Source organism: Gymnodraco acuticeps, unplaced genomic scaffold (genome assembly GCF_902827175.1).
Source record: "Gymnodraco acuticeps unplaced genomic scaffold, fGymAcu1.1, whole genome shotgun sequence".
In the NCBI taxonomy this organism is placed as follows: domain Eukaryota; kingdom Metazoa; phylum Chordata; class Actinopteri; order Perciformes; family Bathydraconidae; genus Gymnodraco; species Gymnodraco acuticeps.
In genome coordinates, this window is record NW_022989894.1 from 1498197 (window position 1) to 1521528 (window position 23332).

The following is a 23332-nucleotide window of genomic DNA, read 5'->3' on the forward strand; positions in this document are numbered from 1 at the left end:
GGTAAAAACTGGATACCCCTACTAAGTCATCCATATGCAGGCAATAATACATCAAAGATATTTCCAATTTGATTCATTCTGAAACACTTGAGAGGGTGACACACTGACTTGCCTTCAATCAGCAGAGGCATATAAAATACACATTGATTGAGTCTCTTAACATGAATAATTTGTTTTCTCAACCAAGTGTAGTGCCGCCAGCGCTGTGCCAACCTGGCACCTCACTCTATTAACAGTCCTCTTCTAATTTTGGAGTAACATCAAATCACCAAGTGGCAGGATTATTATGATCAGTCTTATGTGTTATTCTCCTCACAAAGAAAGAAGACACAGACAGATCTTAAGTGTCTGAACTATGAATAAAGAATCACAAACCAGTCCACAGTGGGCCTATTTGTTATGCTGAAATGCCGTTTTAGCATGAAATCCCTGCAAAAATCTGACAAGCATGCCAGAGCCAGACGGGAAAATGATTTGTGTTCCAGTGTGTTTGAATCAAACCACTGACAGTGTGCTGAATAGGGGAATATGCACGGTGTGCACTATAAATACGCAATAAAGCATCTCATATATGATTTAATCAGCCCCTGTATACTCTGATTCACTGTGAATATGTTCGGCTGTATTTAATTCCCACCAGATGAATTATGGATGTAATGATGATGTGGGTATTCTGCATACTGTGATGTTAAAGTTACATCATCGTTTAATATGATGCTTGCTAGACACTTGCCGTGTGGTAAAGAAATGTTAAGCTGCATGGTTGGCTTCAAACGCTCTTGTTACCAGCGACTCTGAATTGATGATATGAAAGCTCTTGAAAGAGTTGGAACTGCCTCAAAACTAAGGCAGTTGGTAACTAAAAAAAACATTTTGCTGGTGTCATTAAGTAGCAAGAAATTCAGTTTTTTCTAAACATGTTGACATTTTCATACTGTTACTTCATCATGCCATTGGTGACCTGTGTGGTTAGTCTTGTGGAAAATATGACACATTACCAATTGATCTCGTTCATTGATCCTGTATTGCTGCTCACCCAACCACAAAAATACGTATACAGTACGCGGCATGTTTTGCAAACAGAAAACATTGATTGAATCTTAGGGGACAAGTACACATTTACATAAGCACACACATGTTCGCAAAGCACACACACACACACACACACACACACACACACACACACACACACACACACACACACACACACACACACACACACACACACACACACACACACACACACACACACACACACACACACACACACACACACACACACACACACACACACACACACACACACACACACACACACACGTGTACCATCCCCAAAGACCTCTGTCTTGCTGATGGAGCTGGGGTTGTTAGTTTTAATGATGGAGAGGCCAGTCCAGGTGAAGCTAGCTTGAGCAGCGTCCTCAGTGGAATTTGTGCAGACTCGGCATGCCATCATGACACCAATGTAGGGCAGAGAAGAAGCAACGCGGCATATTCAAGTCACAGTGGTGAGCAGATTTTTTTTTGCAATGGAGGTAGACTTTACATGGACAACAATCTGGCTACATTCAAGGAAATTTAGTTCTGGAAAGATATCATATTTAAGAGACAATGACCGTGACTTTATAGATTACATTCAGTCAACGTACTTTTGAGCTCCGGAGAGATTCCATAAAATGTGCTTGTACTTTGATGCTCTGTTCCAATGATCTTTTGTTCAAATATTTCACGTTCAGACAAGTCTTTTATCATTGTAATTGAGCTTAGCAAAAGTTTAATAAGGGAGACTTCTTAATTTTTAATCATTTCACCTCCAGGCTACTCTTTCATTCATTACTCCCTTGAAGCCACACCTTTTGGCTAAATGCCTTTCATTCCCACCTCCTCTTAAATATCATATCAGTTACAAATTCAACATGCAACCTCCTCCTAGTTCATTATCCATTCAAGTGAGCCTGTATTCACACATTCTCTATTAGCAACATGGGAGCTAATCGCTAATCAAGAAGCAATTTATTAACCCATTCAACTGCTCCTAAGACTCACTGCTTCCTAATGTCGCTTTTTAGGCACTAACATAATCACTCTTGCCACCCCTATCAAGAGTTGTACCAGACGCAAAGAGCTCACTCACGTCATTCCATAAAGCCAAAGTCTTGTCACAAAGAGGATATGGATTACCAAGGCTTATCTCCAGACCAGACAAAGATGGTTCTCCTAGTGAGCGTCTCAGTTAATCACATTTTCTCTAAAAAGCACACCATTACAGTGTTAACTCTTTACACATTTGCTTTCTTCAAACGCCAAGGAGTCTTCGTTATGTAATGAGCACCAAGAGTGTATTTATAATGCTGATACAATTACTACCAATAATATTGATTGATAATGCAAAACATCTTTGATTTTTTAAATCAGCGGGAAATCCGGCTGCAGTCTAGAAGTTCACCCTGGAAACCCGCACCAGCTTGCCACCTGCATACATCAACAGTATATTAACACAGTGCTTCAAGCACATTATCCATCACAAAAAAGTATTCTCAGCAAAAACAACAGACTAGAAAGCCAAACAAATTCACATTTGCAGCCAAGGAGGAACATTTGAAAATAAAAGGGGAGAGGTGCCGCCTGCAGAACAGTTGCTACGTATTGGCTAAAGACTATTTCTGTTATTCGCATAATCCCACTAAGCAAGGGCTGATATTACCTTTCAAATAGATATGTTACTAATTAGTAAACTGTGTAACCAGCTCAGCTGATAGATTGCTCCATACAATTTGTCCAATCTTGTATTTTTTAAATACTTTAAATAAAGTCAGAAAGGTTGTAATTCTTGACATTAATGTAATTCAAATGTGATGTATATTAAGGGTTTTTAGGCCCCAGAGAACTAAAGGGGTTTTCTATTCCAATTGCAATTGTTAAGAGTTTTTTGCTCTCCTTTGTTGGAATTCAAACATTTGAAATCACCACAGTTCTTCAGTGGCTCACAGCACACATTTGGAAAAATTGGTCTGTGAATTATTAAGCAGCTGTGGGCATGTTGTTATTGGCTATCATGCATTGAGGTTTTAGGTAGTGCTTACAGCCACGGAATACTTTCTATAAGAACATGCATTTCACATGGCTTATGACTCAGTATACTTACATCTTGAAAAGGAAGGAGGCCAAAGAAATGCTGGAACATGCAGAATGAAAATGCAAGCCTTGTGGCACAAGCCTCAGAGCTACAGGATAAAAGAGAATACAGTTTAGGGGAGGAATACAGCGAAAGTAGAATTTCAAAGGCAAGGGGTCAAGAGCACTATATTTTCTATCCTAACATGGGGAATGGGTACAAGTTGGCTGTTATAACCCATATCAAGGGCACATTTGCAAACGATAACCTCCTAGGAAGCAGGGGAAAAATATGGTCCAGAAAGAAAGAAAGAAATTGCCTTTCTCAGCAAAAATTCACAATCCTTTTAGTCATATCAGGCCTAAAAATGTCTGCTCAGGATGCCTACAGTATGCACATGGGGATTTACAGTATGTACAGCACTGCATGTGAGTGCACTTGTGTACAGTATATGATAGAGCATTCCCCCAAATCAGTACTCGATTCACTGTGCCTCTCCTTTAAGAGAGACATTTACTAAACAAAATATACAAAACCTTTATAAAAAAAAGCTGTGAACCCTTTCTTTAATCATAAGCTTAAAAATATGTGTATTTCACATTAATTGGGTAACCATGTTTGCATAGACCCTGCGTTCAAATATAATATAATGATAGAACGTGTAGTGTATATTGCAGCAGTAAATAGCAAATAGCATACTGTAGGTTAATAGATGACACTAAATTGGGGTTTTCTATCTGTGAGGGTGATTGAGCCTGGCACTGAACAAAAACACTCTTCGAATATTGATATGTATACAGCCGTGGCACGAGGCATACGTAATACGGAGCAGTTTAGCTTTGCAATGCTTAATCTGCAAGGAATTGAGATGGAAGCACTTTTTTTTTTTTTCACACCATCTGTTCTGCGTCTCTGCAGATTTAGCTGATTTATGGAACCCACTGAGTCGTTGCTTGCTCCTTTGTTTCTTTCTATTTCATAAATGTATGGCTTTTGAATTAGTAACAACAGGAGCACTGACCAAAGCCTTAACACCCTTTTTCTTTTGTTGCTGGAGAGCAGGGAACTATTGCCAACGTCTTGTGATTAGCAATTCGTCAAAAGAGGAATTGGAAAATAAACATCACATTTTTAGGAAGGAAATGAGGTCAGTCAATTCTGGGATGGCATTGCTTCAGAGTGCGCGGAGCAAACGGGAGGGGTGGGGGGGGGTAGCAAAGGCGAACAAAAATAACCCACTGCAGCTGGACAAAATCTCTCCACATAATGCCAGTGGACCAGTCTCTTGAGAGGCCAGCAGCTGTTATGTATTCCTGTCAGAAAACCACTACCCCTAAAAAAGTAGAAGGTTGTTGTGAAAAGGTGAAGCAGCATTAACTCTCAGAAATGTGCTGGCTAAACATTTTCCTTTTATCTTTTCCTTTTTTGCCCTACACTTTTTCCTGTGATATATAAACATCTGGCGGGAGAAATTGCTCAAGTATGACGGTCGTTAGGAGTGCAAGTGAAGAGGGACGAGTTTGAATCAAACAAATGGTTGTGTTCAATCTTCATCCTGTGCACGCGCTGATAAAATCAAGGATGAGAAAACGAGAAACATTTATTTTCCCTTCCCGGGTCCTGTAACTCCGATACTGAAATAGGATGAGCAAATCATGCCCTCACCCTGATAAGGTGATACTTCCCTCACATATGTCTGTACAATAAAATGCAGCTCTGCAATCCAATTGCGTTCTTACAGTTGCCTCGCAACAACACTTCATCACACCCTGCTCCTTGGCACTGATGGTGAGAGTGAAATGCTTCAGACAAAAGCAATTATGACAGATCAGTCACAGAAGGGAGAAAAGAGGAAGGAGGATCTGCTGTTTAAATCTGCTGGTAATTACAGAAAAAAATAAAATATATATATATTTCTTAATGAGGCCTGAGGTGCTCGCATTGCCGCATCATTAAATGCCTGTTATTTTTATTTTTTTTACTGAAAGCGCAGTTACAAATGCAATAAAGAAAAACAAAATGTGTCTATTCATGCAGACACTTGAGAGCCGCATCACCTTGGGTGTGTTTATATTATACCTTTCTTACATGCGCTCTCTTAGAGATAAAAACATTTTCAATCCCTTTGAGAAATTCCTTTTTGCCCTGTTCTTCCCTTCCTTTGGTCCAACATCTTTGTGGGTCTCTTCAGTGGAAACCACACAGTGGATAACTTCACTTGACATTTACATGCATGAGCAGGGAAGAGCTGCAGTACGAACAGTGTCATTTACATCCTCCCAGCAACTCCTATTCAAGCTCTTATTCATGTCAGGGGCTCCTCTGGGTGCATTTTGAGTGCAACCAGCTAAGGGGATGGAATTTGCTCTGGCAGTTTTGCCTTTAATCTCACATTGTTTCAGTGGAATGTGAGAACAGCATGTATACAGCATGCAGGGATGTCTTCAGGTTGGAGCATTTTGCACCATTTTATTTGCCCCTCTCATGCCTCTGAAGAGGAAGGTGGGCAACATATTCAAAATAAAGACTGTGCCCAGCGAGGTAAATCGAAGGAAAGCAGTCAGTGGTTTCTCATCAATAAAACCACAGAGTAATTAGAGAAAGCACTTGAAAGCCAATTTGCGAGTTGACAAATGATCAATCTTCATCTGTAACACAGCCACAGAAGCATGCGGCAGCAGTGGCGGATGTGGTGACAAATGGCTTGCCTTTGCTAGCTAGCGTCTCATTGTCTTTGAAGGACTGATGCTGGCTGCAAAGGTAGAAATCCTTCTGTTTCTCCTATCAGTGCAAACCACCTTCACCTGGAATGAAATGAACAAAAGGAGCACATCACTACTTCTGTGCTCCTTTTCGCTTCATGTGTTTAAGAGACATATGCTACTGGTAATCAGTTAAGCTGTCCTGTGCAGAACGGTAATGACAAGGTTTGTATGAAGGGAACAAATGCAAGGTAAAAAAAAACAATTGAAGTGTCACAATGTTTTTATTTCCCTTGCTGCAAAATCGCTCATGGAGCAAATTAATTTCGTTTTTATTTCATGCTAAATTGAATTGCCCTTCGGTTAGCCAATGTGTTTAATTTATCCGAATCACACACCCAAAAACCTTATAGGCCTTCCTTTACCATCCGAAGCGTTTGCTCTCGTGCTTACTCTGAGACCTTATTAATTAGTTTGCTTTATGACAGAGACAGCCCCTGTTTTAAACCATGTCATAAACCGCCCCCGCATGGCTGCTGTTCTACTAGGCAGCTATTAAATAAACCCTCGCGGCACACTCCTCGCACTGCTCCAAATGACAGATGCAACCCGCTCCCCTCGGCCGCACCTCTCCCCGGCTCGCATTGATCCTCCTCTGAATAGATTTGGACACAATAATTCAGCAGCCAGGTAAATTGGAATAACTCTGACCATTAGTGAATTAGTTTGCTCTTTAAAATCAGCCATTGATCCCCCCCGAGCTGAGCTGATTGGTTGCTGACCAACCAGATCATTTAATTATCCAACAGTGTTGCTTGCTCAGCCATGTTTTCTGAAGGTCAGGGTGCCACGGCAGTCCTTTTTTTAAAAGATACGACAGGAGCGAGGCGAGAGATTCAGAGAAAAAGGGAATCCAGTACAAATTCAGTTAGCCGCGGCCCGCCTTCCCATTCCTCCGATGTTTCCCAGCAATTGCAAGTGGCAGACCATTACTGCGCCTCTCCAGACATCGCTGTGAGCTGTGCAATAATAATTCTCAGACTTCATACAACACTGGTTTGGCATATTTAGATGCAGCTCTGCTCGCTCTCTCCTCATTCTGTCATTGCTTTATATCTCCCATATTAACTCACATTGAGGTCGTATTAATATGATTAGGTTAAAATAACCCAGAGGAACATTTTCTTGTAGGCTGCCTGCCATACATAACCTTGCGTCAAAGGTTTTGCTTCACTACGCACATTATATCTGTATCAGTGTGAATTCATTTGCTCTGAGGCAGTCATGCTGATAACAGTTCAGAGAGAACTCCATCTGCTAATGTCCAGACTTTTCAAGCTACAAAATGTAGGAAATAAATAGTACATATTCGTGACCAAGTGTCATGCACAAGCAATAGAGAGATAGGTAGTGCAGAAATACAATATATCTGCTCTAATTCCCTTGAGTCTACCTGTCTCCCTGCTAAAGGCTTCATTCTTCCCTGATCTCCTGCCTCCCGGGGATTTGGAATACAAATAAGGAGAACAAGCCTTACCATTCTTACGAACTTTAGAGAATAAAGAGGGACACTTAGGGGCCCACACAGGGGAGAGAGGAATTGATTGGCAAAGCTAGTGATGGGTCCAGAATGGAGATTGAATTTCCTTGAATGAACCAGAATGGAGGAGGAGTTGCGGCATGAATAAGGCTGTTTAAAAAGAGGATGGAGGAAACAAGCCTCCCTTGTCCTGTCTTGTGATTTCCTGAAGCAGACATCCTCCCCTTTTTACCCTGCTTATTCAAGGGTAAACGTGATCCACTCTCTGTCTCCTCCACTCTGCAAATAACATTCATCTGCAAATAACAGAAGACAAACAATATTTCTGTAACACCAACAACGTTTTTTAAATGGATTGCATGCCAGATTTGGGATCTGCGAGATATGAGTTCATGCAGACACAGGACAGAAATACCACAGGAGGGAGAATTTGAAAAATGTGATTTCACCTTAAGGTTGATGGAGTTGAGTGGACTGCATTGGATGCTTTCTGTTGAGTAATCGAACAAACACCTTTCACCAAAACATGTCATTTGCTAACATTTTGGATTGATTGATGTACCAGCACATTAAGGCCCTGAAAATCAAGGTTGACTTGTGATGCAATTTTGTTGGTAGGGTGTCGGTCAATGATAACGTCCTTTTTTCATTTTTCTTCTCATATTTTTTATTTCATTTCACCAATTGTCCTTTGTAAAAAAATCTAAATTGTTGATGACAGTGTGTCAAAATCAGCTGGTGTTACACCTTAGGGAACCCTAGGGTTGGTTGTTAGAGTTATTGAACAGTAAGCACCACTGCAGCCTCTAACTGGACCCAAGTGACACTTACAGATACGTCTAGATGCCGTTTATTGTGCAGTAGCTGAGCAGATACTTATCAAGCCAGCTGCAAACGGACATTAGCAGTGCACTGTCCCCCCCGGTAAATGTTTGTTTGGTGTCAACAAGCTAAGGTGCAGGACAACACTTGTGCTCATGTTTGTAAGTTAGACACAAAGGGCACTTTAGCAGGAAGCTAATGTGGTTGTTGTTAAGTCTGAGACTTGCGTGTTATGTAGCTGGCTACTCTCTGGCTCAGTGTGACCATCTGCTCTGCCTATGATAAAACACTATGGTACTGCCTTATGTAAGATTTGATTGGCCGCATCGAAAACAAGGTCTCCATCTGTGTAGACAGATACAGGAACTGTATTGTGTCACATTAATTCACAACCATGTGACACCATTATGAAACAAAAAATATACATTTATCTCCTGTTGTTTGCGTTTCTTGCTGAAACAGAACGCAGAGCATGTTATTGACATTGCAGATAGCCGAAACAAACTAAGAATATTAAGGAAGCCACTTTGTTTGACATTGAATCCACAGTAGTCCAGTAGTAGATCGGTTAAAGGCAGAAAGCCATCATCCCTTCAATGCTGCACTTGTCTTTCTTTAACCTACCTTGATGTTAGTGTGACACTGGCTATTGTAGTTATTCATGAATAACAGAGGGAGTGGGTGAATCATCAAATCCAGTGAGTTTCCATCAATATAATTTGACCTTTGAAACGTTTGCGAATATACAGTTTACAGTTTTTCTCCTAAAAGATACAGTTGCAGTATTTTGTTAATATCACCTGCAGGTCGCCAGATTTCCTCCCAAAGCATCAACATTTGAGCAGGGTTTGCATATGCAGTCCCATCTCAGTACCAGTGAGGGACTGGCTATAGTACATGGCCCCCATCCAGTTGTTAAATTGCCACTGCGGTTCTCCACCAAATTATTTGGCTCTCCTTGTGATGCTATTGAACTGTTTTTCTACAACGCACAACAGTTCTCGTAGGACCTGGACAGCAATTATTAACCAAATGTGTTATCTCCTCCCAAGCTAATTTAACATCATCCGCCCTCAGTGGCTTATTTACATGCTGAGTATTTGCTCTTGATGAGTCAGGACTTTTTGAAAGTGAACATCAGTTTATTCCTTAGAGAGTAAACTATATTTGTGTGATAAAAGCCCCTGACTGTTCTCTGTGGCATCCACATTTAAACTAAAAGCATGGCGTGACATAGAGTCTGCATTTTGGAAAGGGAAGTATTACAGTGTATTTGATTTCCAATCCTAGCCCATTTCCAGCTGTGCAGCTGGTGCACTGCACCACATGGCTCCAACCCCAAAAATACCAAAGAGTCCATCAAACCACCCCATGTGGACAGTGTTTAAAGCCAGCTCGAATTGATTTAGTAAAGTGGGCCCTTCAGATATTGATGTTGATATCCAGAACATTCATGTAATTCAAGCCTGTTGTTTTCTATCATAGGATCCTTTTGGACTGGGAAAATACTTCACACAACAAAAAGATGGCCACTTCCATATCATAATGAGAGCTTGGTGGCCACGATGAATCATATTTGTCTACTAAACATTTTGTGAATTGGGGCTGTTTGTAAAACCAGACTGCTTTTTTATGTATCCTTATATTTTGGTGTAAGGTGTGATAATGTTCAGATGCAAAAATCACACGGCGGACATTCGGGCATGAGATAAATAACATTTCCTGGCAGTACAAGATAGAGAAAACGAAGTATACAGATATAAACAGGCTTATAGAATATAGCATTGATAAATGACTCTCATCATGGGGCCATATGAATATTAATGTACTCACTACAGGACGTTTCCGGGATCCAGACAGCAGTGACGCCTCAGGTGATGGAAATGACGAAGCCACTGGGTCAACTGCACGACTGATTTTCATTTTAGGGAGGCAACAAAATGCACGCCTGAACTATAGCGATAAGGTTCCATAATGTACGGTATGTAAATCAGAGTTAGGGGTTAGCTATGGATATTCCACCAGACAACATTTTTTTTAATGCCAAATGTATTGTGTTCCTGCTATCTGAAAATGTGTTGTTTTGTGGCGAAACCTTAAGCACATGTTGCACAGCCTGAACCATAGAAGAGAATATAACCGATTTCCTAAACATAGCAGGATGGCCATATTCATTTGTGTGGTGACCATTACGTAGAAATACACTGAACAAAAATATAAACGCAACACTTTTGTTTTTGCTCCCATTTTTCATGAGATGAACTCAAAGATCTAAAACATTTTCTATATACACAAAATAACCATTTCTCTCAAATATTGTTCACAAATCTGAAAAAAATCTGTGATAGTGAGCACTTCTCCTTTGCCGAGATAATCCATCCCACCTCACAGGAGTGGCATATCAAGATGCTGATTAGACAGCATGATTATTGCACAGGTGTGCCTTAGGCTGGCCACAATAAAAGGCCACTCTGAAACGTGCATTTTTGCTTTATTGGGGGGGTCTGGGGAGGTCCGAAAACCAGTCAGTATCTGGTGTGAGGGGTAGGGTTAGGGTTAGGGTTAGGGTAATGTTGTGAATCGAGTGGCCCATGGTGGTGGTGGGGTTATGGTATGGGCAGGCGTATGTTATGGACAACAAACACAGGCCACTCGATTCACAACATTACCCTAACCCTAACCCTACCCCTTACATATGAGCTTCAACAAAAGAAAGACAAATGCACAATTCTGGCTTAGTGCGGACGGTAATCCAAAAATGTGTTTTAGATTTGTTTCTCAATAATGAATATTAAACACTTTGTGCCCTACTGACGTGGGGTGTAATCAGCCAATCTCTTTTGTTCTGAACTATACGACCACGACAAGCAGTTCAATGTCCGTTATACTCTCATTTTATTTCAATGGTCCTAACATATTTAATACAACACATACTCTATATAGCCTGGGTCTATAAAAGGACAGTATTTGCTTATGTCACTATTTAAAACTGTTTTTTTTAAATAACTATTGTGGACTTATATTAACGAGCAAAATGGTGCATTTCCTTTTTTATTTCTGCTTGGTGTTCCACAGTAAAGACTCAAGATGCATCATTTATGATGACTTTAAATACAATTGTATTTACTATAACATCCTCAAGGGCTAGGCTAGGCTTTCTTCCAAGGCTTTTCTTTTGGTTATCTAAATTAACCGAAAAGTAAATTAACTCATAAACACATTTCTTTATTTTTTTAACTGACACATTTGTCATTGAAAAAGCGGTTTAACTTAATCCTTCTTAAATTGGCCTGTTGAGTACACTTTGTTATTTTGTCTTTGCTGCTGAGTACCTTGTGAAAGGGTGAAAGAAAAAGTTTGTTTTCCTTTGCTGAAAATCCTAAATTGATAGTTGAGATTTCAATACAATATGTTTCTAAGAAGTGATTTCAAATCCAATTAGTAATACAATTAGAGATATTTAAATGATCTATGTTTGTTACTGGTACTGATGAAAAAAGAGGCGGTGCTTAAATATAAAACACAGAGATAATTCAAGGCATCATAAAAAACCGACAAACTAATTTCAACAGTGATAGTGACAGACAAAAGTAATTCCCTTTAAGTATGCCACTGTGATTGTTTTGTATCTTTTGCAATCAAGTAGTTCATCATCTATTTAACAGGGAAAGATTAGACCCATTACATTTTCCCTGCTCTTTTATGATGTGTTATTGTCTAATGAACCATGAAAGGGGGGAGGATTTTTTGCATACAGTAGCATTTCATGGCACACTGTTGGGTGCTCCACGGCCACGGGCCAACGTTCTTAAACGCAATTACTGATGAAAATCGTTTCCTTATCAGTAAGAGACTAAGACATAATTTCACTGCCAAGTGGATAATAATATCAGTCAATGCAAAATGAGGAAATGGATAATTTCAATGTTCTGGTCAAATGTTACAATTATTTTTGGTGATTTTGTTCTTTCTTTAGGCAGGATGTGATGCTGGTAATGTTGTACCTTGTTCGCAATGTGTTTCATTTAACATTCTTTCAAAGGAAAATAAATTGGAGATTGTGCCGTATTGTTTAATACATCACAATATTAGTTTTACTGATGTATTTTAAGTTGGCATGAGTTACATTTACTGTACATTTTCCCATCCAGGCTGTGGTAGGTGTGTATTGTCCGCTGCCTCTGTGATAGTTTGAATAAAGAAAAAGTAAATTGGGCCTTGTTTAAATCTGGTTTTAGACAAACCTCTTCCTGCTTCTTTGCTGATACTGTATGTGTTAGCAATTTATATGTTTCTAAAATATTTATAGACTAAGGTCATATTTAGTATTAAAGTGCCATTTTATAGAGCTAAGGGCAATAATACAATTGTAATACCCATCCCTAGCCGCTTTAGTGAAACAAAATGGAGTTTTTATTTTGTATTTGATGAAAAAGCCAATCTTTTGGATCAACATTAGTTTTAACAATTCATGAAGTAGCGAGTCGATAGTTGAAAGTTTCCTCCAGTGGTAATTGACACCGCTGGGAGATGGCGTCCTTCCACATTAGTGGCTGGGTGTCATAACATATCGTAAAGCAGACTTCTAACCTTGTCAGAACTTATCATGACACCAATTAGATGTAGAAGAAAAAAGAGACAGCCACACAGCTGAGGATGTACTTCATGCTCATCTGCAAAAGGGTAGCAGTTTTTGTATGAAGAGGCGCAATCTGTGTGACTTTCCAAAAAACTCTAGGGACGCATGAACGGTGAACAATCTCAGAAAGAACAGAAAATAAATACATATCATGTCACGGTAAAGTGGCAATGACAAGGGCACTATCTTATTTGTTCGGTACAACCCAATTAACCTCACTCTATGACATCCTCTTGTAACGCTAAAATAGACTTTGTCATGTAACAGCTCTCTTTTTTTGTCTCCCTCCCTCCTTCCCTCCCACCCTCCTTCCCTCTTCTTTTCTCTCCCATCAGGTCTCCACATAATGGAGCGAGAATGAACAGAGAGCGGCTTAAAAAAAAGCATGAACTGGAGGTTTATTGAGGTCATCTGCTTCCTGTTTATATGGGACCATATAACAGTTCAGTCTTCCCGCCAGGACCCGTTGGCCACTGAGCAACATGTCACCAAGCAATATGACTGGCTCATCTCTGACCGTGGACCTTTCCACCACTCTCGGAGTTATCTATCCTTTGTGGAAAGATTCCGCCAAGGATTTACGACCAGATATAAAATTTATAGGTGAGTCCACTTTCAACCGGTGTACTGTTGCCACGCATGCTTTTTAAGAATCTGTCTGTTTTAATGGCTTTTTCTATTTTGAGTTTTTAGCTGCAAAAAGCTGCACTGTGTACATTTTTATTTTAAGTGTGCATACTGACTTGCAAGAACTCTCAGCACTGTGAACTCCTTTTTCTTAAATTAATAACGCACTCTGCTAGGACCTTCACTCCACTCCAAACATTCAAATATTCTGGACCCAAAACTTTACATAATCCCATTTAAAGTCTTCCCCATGTATTTCAAAATACATACATCCATATTTTAGGTGCAGGCTTTTGTTTATAGTCTTCAAACCCAAGCCATTACATTTTCATTGATATTTCCAAGTTTAACTGATCACATTAGTAGCCAAACAATACGTTTCACACTTCAGAATTGAAACTCACTGGTTTTAACTGGCTATTGATGAAGTCAATAGTTCAGACACATTGTCCATCCATCCATCCATCTTCTCCCGCTTATCCGTGGTCGGGTCGCGGAGGGTAGCAGTTCCAGCAGAGAGCCTCAAACGTTCCTTTCCCTGGCCACATCAACCAGGTCTGACTGGGTCAATTTTGCACATATCAAAATAAATGTTGATGTGTTATGTTTCAATGATCACCCTAACCCTAAACTTTACGCAGACAATTCGAAATGCTTCTGCTTTTACACCACTGATCACTCATTTGTATCAGTGTTCCACTGTAACAATGTATTCTCGTTAGCACATTTTACATTTAATATATTCATTATAATGTCCACATTCTACCTGATTTGTTTATTTTCAGCTAACTTCTCCTTATTTGTTACATACGGAGTACAAGGTAGAGAAATAAGATGGTTAGAAACCCTCTTCCTCAGAATGATGTGCTTTGATTCCCTTAGATCCCAAGTCCCTAATCAGTATCGAAAGACTGTGAGAGTAAGAGAGTCATTTGCTTCATTTGAGTTTGTTTTCTGTCTCTCTGCTCCCTCTCTCTTGGTAACTTGCCACAGCCCCCGGTCCCCACTGGCTTTCGTGCCTTGATATTGTCACATGAACAGTAAACAATGCATTTGCATAATATGTAACTTGACAGAGCGGGATGTTGCACAGAGATATGAATCTCAGAGGCAAAACTTCTGAGGCCTCGTTCCAAAGACTCTGCACAGCCGTCAAATGCTGTCTGTGAAGCTGCAGTGATTTATTAAAACAGAGGGTGTGTGTTTGCATGATGGGGCTGCTGGGAATGTTGCCGGGCCCAGGTGGCTCCTGTTGTTTCTCCCTCTTAACAAACCATTAGTGGCATCAAACTCAGCCATCAGTGCTAGAAATTATTTTCCTCGTGACAAGACAATTAATTTTCACATTAAGAGTGTGAAGAATTGGATGTGTTTCTCGTTAAAAATTAGATGGCAACAATTAACATTTCACATTCACATCTGTCAGGCATCTGTAACACGGGCAGACAAAGTGTGATAGATTTCTTTTACAGCTACAGTATGTTTTAAGTGATACCCCTAAAAAGACATATCCATTACTAACATGAACACTATACAATAGAGTCTAGTGTACCCTACTTTTTTTTTCTAGTGAAAGGTTATATACCTGTAGTATTTAGTAAATAATCATAAACAGTTGATCCAAGGCTGTGAAACATTCTCCCAAAGGAACAAGCATTTCGTAGGTTTTTCATCCCCACTTGGACCAGCAGTTATTCTCAATGATTAGTACATCTTCAACCATAGCGGGGGGGGTGGACGGAATACGTGACATCAGCTGGTGTATTGTTTGGTTGGAATAAAATCATACGTACCCTCGGCACATGATTGCCCAGCCGTGCTCTACTCTAACCAGCAGTGAGAACTGAATCGCTCTGTAAATTTCCCCCGGGACTTTCTCCGCCTCGACGATTTAGTGCTGGAAAGCGGTTGGATCAGATTTGCAAAGAGACAAAGCATCCATACTTTCAGGGTTCTCTTATCGAGGTAGATTACCCCGGCGGCGCGCTGCGTGGACAATGCCAACCTGATCAGCAACAAACAAATCTGCCCCATCTTTAATGACATAACCTAATTTATAGGATAAACACAGATTTAGGATGTGCCAGCCTCCTGTCGAGTGCTCCGGAAAGGTCACAGTCACTTGAAGGGGAACGACGCAGCGCAAGGCACCAATTAATCCCTCCCTCTAGACGTATGTCTCCTAAAGAAATGATTGGAGTGCGTTTTGTATAAGTAATCGTCACCACTGTGTCACTGCTGATGCGATCTTCAAAATGTAATTCCTTCCCTTTTTTTCTTCCCTGTTATCGTACGCCTAGCTGTACATTTCCTATATGATATTCATCAGTCACAAGAAAAAGCCACTTTCACTGCTTGCTTCATACTGCTGCTGTATCCGACCTGCAGCTGAATAATGTGTATCATTGTGTGCTTCAGTTAGTGGTGAAACTCGATGGCCTGCTTTGCTCACACTATAGCATCTCTCATTCTGTTGCTTGTACTCTATTATGGGGTCGAATGTGTTTCAGATAATGCGTGTTCTCTCTTTGGTCTTTGTTCACAGAGCTCTATCTCAGGTTCTTGTGTGCCTGACTGAAAAACCAATATAAATGCAAATCTGTTTGCCATTAATGCATTTTAAAGCCCTCAAATCAGCATTGCACTGTAATCAAAGGACCAAGATGAGGACTGTTATTTAGAATACAAATATTTATGAAAATGAATAGTTCTGATGGATCACACTTTGAAAAGACATGCAGTGAAAGAAGTGAATGAATAGACAGGGTTGATAGAGCCACTCTTGTCAATGGACCAAGGCTTATGAGGACCTCAAATAAATCTATCCAAGGTTTTGAACCAAAGGATGTGATGTCCTGTGACAGTATAATGTTTGGAAATGAAACGAAAACTCAGTCAATGTAAACCTTCAGAACCTCTTCATGTTATCCTTATTCTCCAGCGATATTGAAGAGTTGTTTAGATATTTTCTGGTCGCGTTGCTGTGTATGAAAGCGCTGATGTAAAACAAAACATACAATTGTGAATAATAGGTCAAAGTAGCAAATATCAATCAGTTAAAAACCTAAATAAAGTAAGGAAACATAACGGAATGTACTCACAATACAGCTCAATTTATAAACATTTAATTCATTAGCGAAATAGAAACATGTTATTTGTGATGCTGGATCAAAAAAGCACAGAAATAAAAACATTATAACAGTTTGCATACTGAAAATCCCTTAGTTTCCTTTATTATCACATTCACACAATGTTTTGAGCCATACTGTATGTTCTTCTTTTGACTGCTCTTCAACAAGCTTGCAAAGCAATGACAGAATCAGTCAAAATACGCACTTATGTATAATGATATTAAGTGTCATTAATTTTCCATTAAAAAGGAAAATTGAGACATTGTATGTTCTCATTCATAACACTCCGTTCGATGTCTCACTATGGGATGCGCCTCATCGCGGAGCAAACAGAAGCATAAATCTCATTACGCCAATCCTGATTGGCTGGTGATCTTGACGTCAGCGTCAGGGAATTCACCCCTTATAAGTAGCTTGCGCCACGACGCATGCGTCAGTCAAACACCTCTTCTCGCTTCAGAGCACATCTCTATAGTAGCCGGATAAGCTTAACGGTCCACAGACTGAACCCAAATAAAACCATTTCGGTCGACGGGCGCTCGCCGGCTACTCCTTCTGCTTCGCAAGAAGACGGTAATACTAACGCCAGTTAGTATTAAAATCGACCTCGCCCTTTCTTTCCCCGGAAAGTAAGGTAAGGTTTTGATTTTTCTCAAGCTAGCTACGCACCTGTTACTAGCTAGCTTCCCCTTACTTACTTCTCTCTCACGGAGGAGAAAAGGATTAGAAGTATATTGACACACCAGTCAATATTCTTTGAGAACAAAGGACCCACACCGTCCCTTTTTCTCCGGATTAAGGACGGGTTGGTAACACTTTTTCTCTCAACGACGTACCTGTTACGAGCGGGTCCTCTCCGTGTCAGGCCGGGACCCCGGTGGCGGCAAGAGACGCGGGAACGGAGCCCCACGCCTCACCAGGCGGGAGCTCCCGGCGAGACCTCACCATGGTCTCGCCCGTGGAGGATGTCCTGGAATTAGACTACATGGAGGACGAAGAGGACACCTCTGAGTTCCTCCTGTCTGATTCGGATGAGCAAGAAGAAGATATCTTCATGTCATCGGCTCAAACGGCAAAGCTGCGAGCGATGGCTGCTCTCCCGGGCGATAGCACACCAGCTTCGCCCTGTCTGAGCATGGACCTGCAGGCCGCGTGTCAGCGCACTGCGTCCAGGCTAGACATCCCGTGGCCCGAAATAGCCAAGGAGACCGCCAGGTCCCGTTACGAGGGGAGACATTCTCCCCAAGCAACGAGGACAAGGAGGCAACTCCTCCCGGTCTTCCCGGAGATGTTGGATGAGGTGTCGGTCTCGTGGAGGGACCGACCCTTTAGCAACAAGGCCCCAATCCAGAGTGCCTCCTCCCTAGACTGCAACGGTATGGAGAGGCTCGGCCTACTCCGCATACCGCCAATGGAACTGCTGGTGGCAGCCCACCTCCTACCGAGGATGGGCCCGTCACCAAGCAGGAACCCCACGCTGCCAGTGAAGGTGGACCGTTTCCAGTCGACCATGACTGAACGGTCCTACAGAGCCGCAGCGTTGTCCGCCATGGCTCTGAACGTTTCCTCACTGCTAACCGCATACCAAGCGGAGCTCTGTGAGGATATGTCGAGTAATCCTGGACTGGCCGTTCTGGACGAGTTGGTCACAGACATTTGTCTCTGTGTCCAACGCTGCGCCGTCCAGGCCACGGGCAAAACAATGGGGATCATGGTGGTGCAGGAAAGAGCTAGATGGCTCAACCTCACCAACCTCCCAGACCGGGAAAAGGAGGATGTGCTTGACATGCCCATCATTCCCGAGGGGATTTTCGGCTCCGCTCTTGCCTCCATACAGAGGAGATGCGAGTTGAAAAAGAAGGAGGACGAGGCCCTCCACCTCTGCCTCCCTCGAAGGGCCCTTCGTCCAAGCTGCCCCGAACCCTGCTCGGTTAAAAATACCGAAAACGCAGAGGTCGCAGTCCGCCGCGAGTCCCCAGCCCAGGTAGGGGACGAGGGCGAGCTGGCCTAGAAAATCTCCGGTTCCGGCTGCAGCCCAGGCGCAGCCAACCCAGAATTTCGGCCAGCAGTCGAGGAAGAAGAAGCGAGCGGCGTGACAGCCCCTCCTTCTCCCCTCTGTCACAGAGCTGGAAGTCTACGGTTCCCCAGCTCTAAATGTGTTCCCGCCGCCTCGAGAGATGCCTCAACACCATCCTCAAGTCCGCATAAACACATGTCACACACTTATTGATTCTTCTGTCATAAAACATTTTCCGCTGACGCATCCAGGCTTCGAGCCATAATGAAAAGAAAAACAATAAAAACAATAAACTGTCCGTCAACTGTTCCCCTTCTGAGAGCAGCTACGGCCTCTCTCAAAGGGCGGACAATTGACGGGTCTGTGAAGGCACCACCGTCACGCGCATGCGCAGTGCCGGCTGGGGCTGTAAAGGCACCACCGTCACGCGCATGCGCAGTGCCGGCTGGAGCTGTAAAGGCACCACCGTCACGCGCATGCGCAGTGCCGGCTGGAGCTGTAAAGGCACCACCGTCACGCGCATGCGCAGTGCCGGCTGGGGTTGTGAAGGCACCACCGTCACGCGCATGCGCAGTGCCGGCTGGAGCCGTAAGGGCACCACCGCCACACGCATGCGCTGTGTCGGTGGGGATTGTCGAAATGGGGCACCACGGTGCTCAGACACTGGAGGGCCCCATAACACAACAAATAGAGACTCAGAGGGGAAGAGACGTGACATGGCTCTAAGGAGCATACAGCGGGAGATGCTCACGACATCTGCTTGGGTTTCTCAAGACAGTTACACAGCTTTTAGCGGTGTTTCTCACCCTAAAACGCTTTCTGCCTTTCCTCAGGGGACATCACGTCCTCGTGAGGACAGACAATACGACCACAATATCGTATATTAACCGCCAAGGTGGTTTGCGTTCTCTCCAGTTACACACACTGGCGCGCAAACTGATCCTATGGAGCGGTAGACGTCTCCTCTCTCTGAGAGCGACGCACGTACCGGGAGTGATGAACCTCGGGGTAGATCTGCTGTCCAGAGGTATACCACTTTATGCAGACTGGACTCTACATCCAAGGATTGTGAGCCAGCTGTGGGTGCGTTACGGCAGAGCCGCGGTGGATCTGTTCGCATCGAAAGACAACACTCAGTGTCAGCTGTTCTTTTCGATGCACGATCTAAATGCACCGTTAGGCGTGGATGCACTCGCGCACAATTGGCCCCCGGGCCTTCTGTACGCGTTCCCACCCCTGGCTCTGATACCCCCAACTCTGTCCAGAGTGAGAGAGCAACGCCACACACTTATCCTGATAGCTCCGCACTGGCCAGCTATGTACTGGCTAGCGGAGATATATCAGCTGCTGTGCGGGCAGCAAGGCAGCTCCCACTACGCAGGGACATATTGTCCCAAGCGGGGGGGGGCGATATTTCACCCACACCCAGAGCGCTTGGCTCTATGGGCCTGGCCCGTGAGTGGTACAATCTGAATACAGTGTGACATGAAGCTGACCCTGGCAGCTTCCAAGCGAGCCAGTGGCACTCATGCGCTATCTGTACAGTCTTCATGCACTCAGTTCGCCCCAGGGCAAACAGAGTGTGGTTGAAGCCCAACCCTGCCTTTATCTTAAGGCGGTTGGTTCAGGTACCACATTTGACATTGAGGCATCCTCCCCGCCACTGTATTCCTCCGGGGAACAGCGGCCGGATTTGCCGTGTCCAGCCCGTGCTTTACGCACGTACAGGGACAGATCAAGGGTGCTTCGTCATAATGACCAACCCCTTGTGTCCTGGGCTAACCCTTATAAGGGCAAGCCTGTTACTAAGCAACGGCTCTCCCACTGGTTTGTGGAAGCAATTGCTTTGGGGCCCATACGAGTCAGAGTTCGCAGGCACCCTCGGGTCCGCGAGCTCTTTCGACTCAGGGTCTGGCTGCATCCTGGGCTCTGTCCAGGATGTCTCCCATCAAAGACATTGGTGCAGCGGCGAGCTGGTCCTCGCCGCTCACTTTTATCCGCCTCTTAACAGGCTGGACGTTCTGCTCCCAGTGTGACTCAAGCAGTGCTGGGCACCTGGTTGAGTCAGAGCTCTACCTGTTAAGTTCTGGTTGGTTTGGTGATTTTCGAGATAAGCTCGTCTGACAATACGGGAGCTACAATTTCCCATAGTGAGACATCGAATGGAGTGTTATGAATGAGAACTATAGGTTACTTACGTAACCCCAGTTCTCAGAGTAACATGAAGTGAGATGTCTCACCAGACGGCCCTCCTTGCTATGGTGAAGCGAGAAGAGGTGCTTATTTTGAATGACGCATGCGTCGTGGCGCAAGCTACTTATAGGGGGTGAATTCCCTGACGCTGACGTCAAGATCACCAGCCAATCAGGATTGGCGTAATGAGATTGATGCTTCTGTTTGCTCCGCGATGAGGTGCATCCCATAGTGAGACATCTCACTTCATGTTACTCTGAGAACTGGGGTTACGTAAGTAACCTATAGTTTTCCTGCACTGTTGAAGATAATTGCGAAGCCAATATAATTTATGTTATCAGTCTATGATATCCTATATTAATTTTCAGACTCATTAAAACCTTTGAGATTGCTTGCACATATATATTAGCAAAATGGGCATGCTCTGCTCGAAAAAAATACATATAATTTCTATGATTATTTCGTGTTGATATATCTATTTAATTGCTTGCATTTAAATAGCTGAGACAAATCCTCTTTTCTTTAAAAAAAAAAGAAGATAATTGGGTGTCTAAGTTTCTGTAATACAGTTTATAGAAAGGAGCATTTTATTGATTATACAAACACTGATTTCCCAACAAAAAACTAACATGTCACACTTTCTAAAGCTATTTACAGTAGATAGCTAGCTAGTCAAAAGGCGTATCTTAGCTTAGCTTAGCTCATCTTAGTTTGAAAATTGGAAACAAAATAGAAATGCTCTTAACATAAAACAAGGCCAACTTTTTGCTGATAAAAAAACGTACGTAAAAGTAATTGGCATAATAATAGTTGTGTATCCACATAATGAGTCTTCTGAAGAGCAAGCTATTAGCCACGGAAATGTTGTGCAATTTCTTCACTTCCAGTTCATTTCTACCAAAAGGACATATCTATATATATATATTCCACAAGAATGGAACCTTGTGGAACCCCAACAGGGTTGACTAGGTAGGGGGATTTGGTGTGTTTTGGTCAATGGTACCAAATCCCCTTACCTTGTCAACCCTGTTGGGGTTCCACAAGGTTCCATTCTTGGACCATTACTGTTTTCTCTGTACATTAATGACTGGCCTATGTCCTGATTTGAATGTACAAATGTATGCCGATGATGCGGTCATCTTTGTACAGGGGAAAAATACTGAAATAATCACATCCTGTCTCTCAAATGCATTGGACAAGGTTCAACACTGGCTGAGCAACATTTGCTTACAGTTAAATGCAAAAACACAGTATGTATTATGTTCAGTAAACGACCAGTCAAAATTGAAGGATCCAATGTGTTTTTAAACGGAGCAGAATTAGAACACTTCCACCACTTCAAGTATCTTGGAGTCATACTGGACTCGAACTTGACTTTTAAGAAACATATTAAGAAAGTATCCAATACCGTTAAATTCAACTTGCAACATTTTAAACAAATCAGATCTTTCTTAACTGTCAATGCTGCAAAGTCATTCCTCCACTGTATGATTCTATCCAGCATTGAATATTGTTTTACAAACTGGTCGTTTGCTTGTGCCACAAACCTGAAACCCATAGAACAGCTGTATCAAGGTTTTTGACAGAAAGTCAAATTCATACCACCACTGTACCATCCTTGAAAAACACAATTTGTTGAGTTTTGACAATTTAAAGTATTTTAAAAGTATGTGCTTTTTTATAAATGTTTACATGGACTGGCCCCCCTCCCCCATTAGGGGAATTCATCCACAGAAAACACACTGGATGCTGCACTAGGTCAGAAACCAGAGGAGACTGTGAGGTCCACCGCAGACGGACCACTTTTGGACAAAATGTCCTCTCTCATTATGGAATAGCCTCCCAACTGAGATACGGGATTGTCCCACTCTCAATAGCTTTAAAGGTCAACTCAAAGAATGGTTGAGAAACAAACAGAAGTGTAATCACAGCTAAATGCACTTTAACACAGGGGTATCTCCTCTTGCACTTTATGTAGCACTTTTTTTCTTTCACTTTATATGTCGTAGCTGCTATATTGTCCTGCCATGTGGTAAATACTTGTGTACTGTATGCTGCTCTTGCTCTTTTGCACTTTTTGCATATCATGTATTTTGTTTTTGCTATGTTTGTAAAAATGTAATTTTCTTAAATGTTTTATGTGAGGGACTGCGGATGGAAAGTAGCTCAAAGCTAAATTCTGGCACTGTTACGCTTGACACAGTTGAATGTTTTAAGTGTTCATTACTGTGCGTTGTCCCTGCCAAATAAACGATTCATTAAAAATAAATAAATAAAAATATCCCATTCATGTAGATTTTTATATAGGCTTGAATCCTTTAACACTCAGCTTTAACACCAGTTTTGATAGGCATAATGTGGTTGGACTTCAATACAAACACAAGCATAAGAAGCACATGCACATTATGCATATCTCTAACTGAACATTTCCTTCATGATATTAATTATTCCTAACTAATCAGTCCACAGATAACCACTTGATCAGCACAAAACCCTGAATGAATTATCTGGAGCTGTAATTTGCATTTGCAAACAACTTCCTTTAT

At 42.2% G+C, this 23332-nt stretch overlaps 1 protein-coding gene across 1 annotated transcript in view; it reads left to right on the plus strand.

The window, feature by feature from the left end:
* brinp1 (bone morphogenetic protein/retinoic acid inducible neural-specific 1) overlaps positions 1–23332 on the plus strand; it is a 140673-nt gene that overhangs the window by 15336 nt on the left and 102005 nt on the right. The window contains exon 2 of the mRNA XM_034205115.1: positions 13154–13421. Within this exon, the coding sequence (XP_034061006.1) occupies positions 13204–13421 (218 nt within the window). The 5' untranslated portion in view covers positions 13154–13203. The remainder of the gene's footprint in view (positions 1–13153; positions 13422–23332) is intronic.